The sequence below is a fragment of the Phaseolus vulgaris genome, chromosome 3 (genome assembly GCF_000499845.2).
Source record: "Phaseolus vulgaris cultivar G19833 chromosome 3, P. vulgaris v2.0, whole genome shotgun sequence".
Taxonomy (NCBI): domain Eukaryota; kingdom Viridiplantae; phylum Streptophyta; class Magnoliopsida; order Fabales; family Fabaceae; genus Phaseolus; species Phaseolus vulgaris.
In genome coordinates, this window is record NC_023757.2 from 10,428,605 (window position 1) to 10,431,396 (window position 2,792).

Below are 2,792 nucleotides of genomic sequence, written 5' to 3' on the forward strand. Positions count from 1 at the left end.
CAAGGGAGAAAGTCAAAACAAAAGGTGCACTAAAAGGGCGTCAGAGTAAATTTGGTAGATCAACGAAGCGAATTCCTTCTTACTTTGAACATGTTGATGCCATTCTTTCACAACATGATAGTTCATCTAGTTTGAAATGTAGCAAGGGATTTATTTGAGAGACTCCTCTGACCAAATCAATACCAATGCTACAACAGTTTCCGGTGGGAATTCACCCTTACATTGTTGATATTGTTGATGTTAAGGCTGACGATCATTGTGGCTATCGTGCGGTTGGTGCATTATTGGGTATGGAAGAGGAGTCCTGGGCTATTGTACGCATGAACTTGCATAAAGAACTTTGTCAATGGCGTCAAGAATATATTGATTTGTTTGGTGGGGATGAACGATATGAATTTTTGAAAAATTCACTTTTAGTTGACCACATGGTAATTGTATTCATTATGAATAATGATATTAATTGTAAAATGGTCTATGAGTGGATTAACTTGTTACATTTTCTTCTGTTTGCAGATAAGTACAGATAAGTGGATGACAATACCAGATATGGGATACGTTATTGCGAATCGATATAATGTGATTGTTGTGTGTTTATCTCTTAAACAATCATTGACTATTTTTCCATTAAGATCCCAACCTGCAACAAATTTTAATCATCACCGCATCATCTGTATTGGACATGTTCATGGAAATCATTTTGTTCAGGTTGACAATGAATTTTAGTTATCATAGAAAAACATAATTAATGACATTGCTTACAATTTTTAACAGGTTCAGTTGCAAGAAGGTTTCCCGATTCCACCAACAAATATTTTATGGTCTACTCATTGTTATCCAATTGTCAAAACATGGTGTTCATATTATACTAGTCGGATGCAAATGTTTACACAAATTATGTCCATTAGACGACATTTATAGTTGTAATTGCATTGATAAATGAATATGTTAACATTCTGACTATTATAAATGCGAAAGAAAAATTGTCTAATTTCATAACCAAAGTGTTCATTCATCAAATTCAGAAATAATTGTAAATTAAGTCTTTCTTCACGAAATTACAAAACATAACAACAACTAAAATGATGATCATCATCATCGTCCGTGTCATCGTCTGCGGACATACACAAACATGTCCTCAGTGGCTGATCAGGCTAGCATCAAGGTTGTTTGTGTCCCTTCCCATGCAGGTGAATCCTTGGTTAGATTACCATTCTTCTATAATCAACTGCAAGGTGGATGCTATTCTTCTACAAAGACCCTACAATTATAAAAAAATTAGACTGATTGCAATTGAGCATGTATTATTTAAATAAGCAAGTAATAAGTTCTTATCACAGCGGGATGCTCAGAGATAGTATCATTCCCGCCCTGACGTCGTCCATAATGGGTAATCACTAGAGGTTGATCATCCTCAGCCATCTGGATGATATATAGGTGTGATATAGACTGAAACCACTCCAAATATGCAGGAACACAGGTTCCAACATCAGCTGCTAATACTGCACCCTGTACGAGGTTAGCATTATAATCTAACCATCGATGGTCGATATCAGATGTGGATGGATCACCATGATGAACGATGGTTGGGTGACTAGGGATACATTGTATATATCCAAACTGTTTGAGTACACGTTCAGGCAAATGCATCTGCCTACAACCCCTCAACCGAATGTACCCTGAAAATAATGAAATTTACTCAAAAGGACGCACCGCTCTATGCTCTTCATAGGGCATCCATTGATCAACACCTACACAAAGGCTATCTAATTGCATCCGAACTGAGGCAAGTGTGGACAACCTACTCCCGACCACATATTTCATACACCGCGGCTGATCCTCAACATAGTCATTCTGAAGCTGTCGGTGCCCAATACTCGGAAAGTGCTCATATATCCACGATGAAAATAACGTGACATACCCAGCTAACTGTCTAGTATTTGCATAGGAACCATTTCCCAACTGCTCATACATGTGGGTCAAAGCAACTGTTGCCCACGAGTATCCTCCGGTGTGCCTTAAATCTACAAATAATCCCAAGTAGGATACACTAACCGACGTAGCACTCTTATGTGCAAAGATGGTGCAACCTACTAGGTGTAGCAAATATGCCCGTGCAACCATAGTCCATTGTCTCCTGGTACATCCGTCCTCATACATCTCCCTCAACTAGCTTAGACGCACATGTCCACCCCGACAATGACGAGTCCCAGCAGCTGCTACTCCCCGATCTACACGAAGTGAATCAACAAGCAAATCGGTCGCCGCAGCTGCATCCAAGCTCGGATACGTATAGAATTGTCCCATAAGTGGGAGGTGCAATAAATTCGACACATCATCCAATGTGATGGTCAACTCACCTACAAGCAGATGAAATGAATTTGTCTCTGGGTGCCACCTTTCTACAAAGGCACACAAAAGTCCTTTGTCTATCGTGTCATAGCTTGCCCCAACAAGTGCAGCTAAACTTGACAACTCCACTGCAGGTAGTATCCGAGGATGAGGAGCACCCATCTTATTCATTTTTCGGCCATGAGACACCAATTTTAACTCTCCTCGATCCTAATTTAACCAACCAAAATCATATAAAATATACAATTTAATCAACACAAATCATATCAAATTAATAGGGAACAAGTATCATATTACAACATATTTACTTACCACACCATTCCATAATTGCATGGCCACATGGGCTTCATAACCTGTCAACAATGTCCCATCCCGTGGACCTCCGGGATAACCTTCACCTTCTACTTCAGGTGTGTCTTCATCCTGCACCTCCATTTGGGGTT

The 2,792-nt window shown here is 39.5% G+C and overlaps 2 protein-coding genes across 2 annotated transcripts; one reads left to right on the forward strand and one right to left on the reverse strand.

Moving 5' to 3' along the window:
- The first annotated feature begins 185 nt into the window (after positions 1-185).
- Positions 186-723, forward strand: LOC137839096 (uncharacterized). Its single transcript, XM_068648225.1, has 2 exons — positions 186-428; positions 514-723. Exons 1-2 carry the CDS (start codon positions 186-188, stop codon positions 721-723), a joined length of 453 nt encoding a protein of 150 aa, XP_068504326.1.
- A 481-nt stretch (positions 724-1,204) lies between these two features.
- Positions 1,205-2,121, reverse strand: LOC137839097 (protein MAIN-LIKE 1-like). The gene is made up of 3 exons (XM_068648227.1): positions 1,711-2,121; positions 1,336-1,617; positions 1,205-1,258 (listed from the first exon to the last, which is right to left on the reverse strand). Exons 1-3 carry the CDS (start codon positions 2,119-2,121, stop codon positions 1,205-1,207), a joined length of 747 nt encoding a protein of 248 aa, XP_068504328.1.
- Between the last annotated feature and the right edge of the window lie 671 nt (positions 2,122-2,792).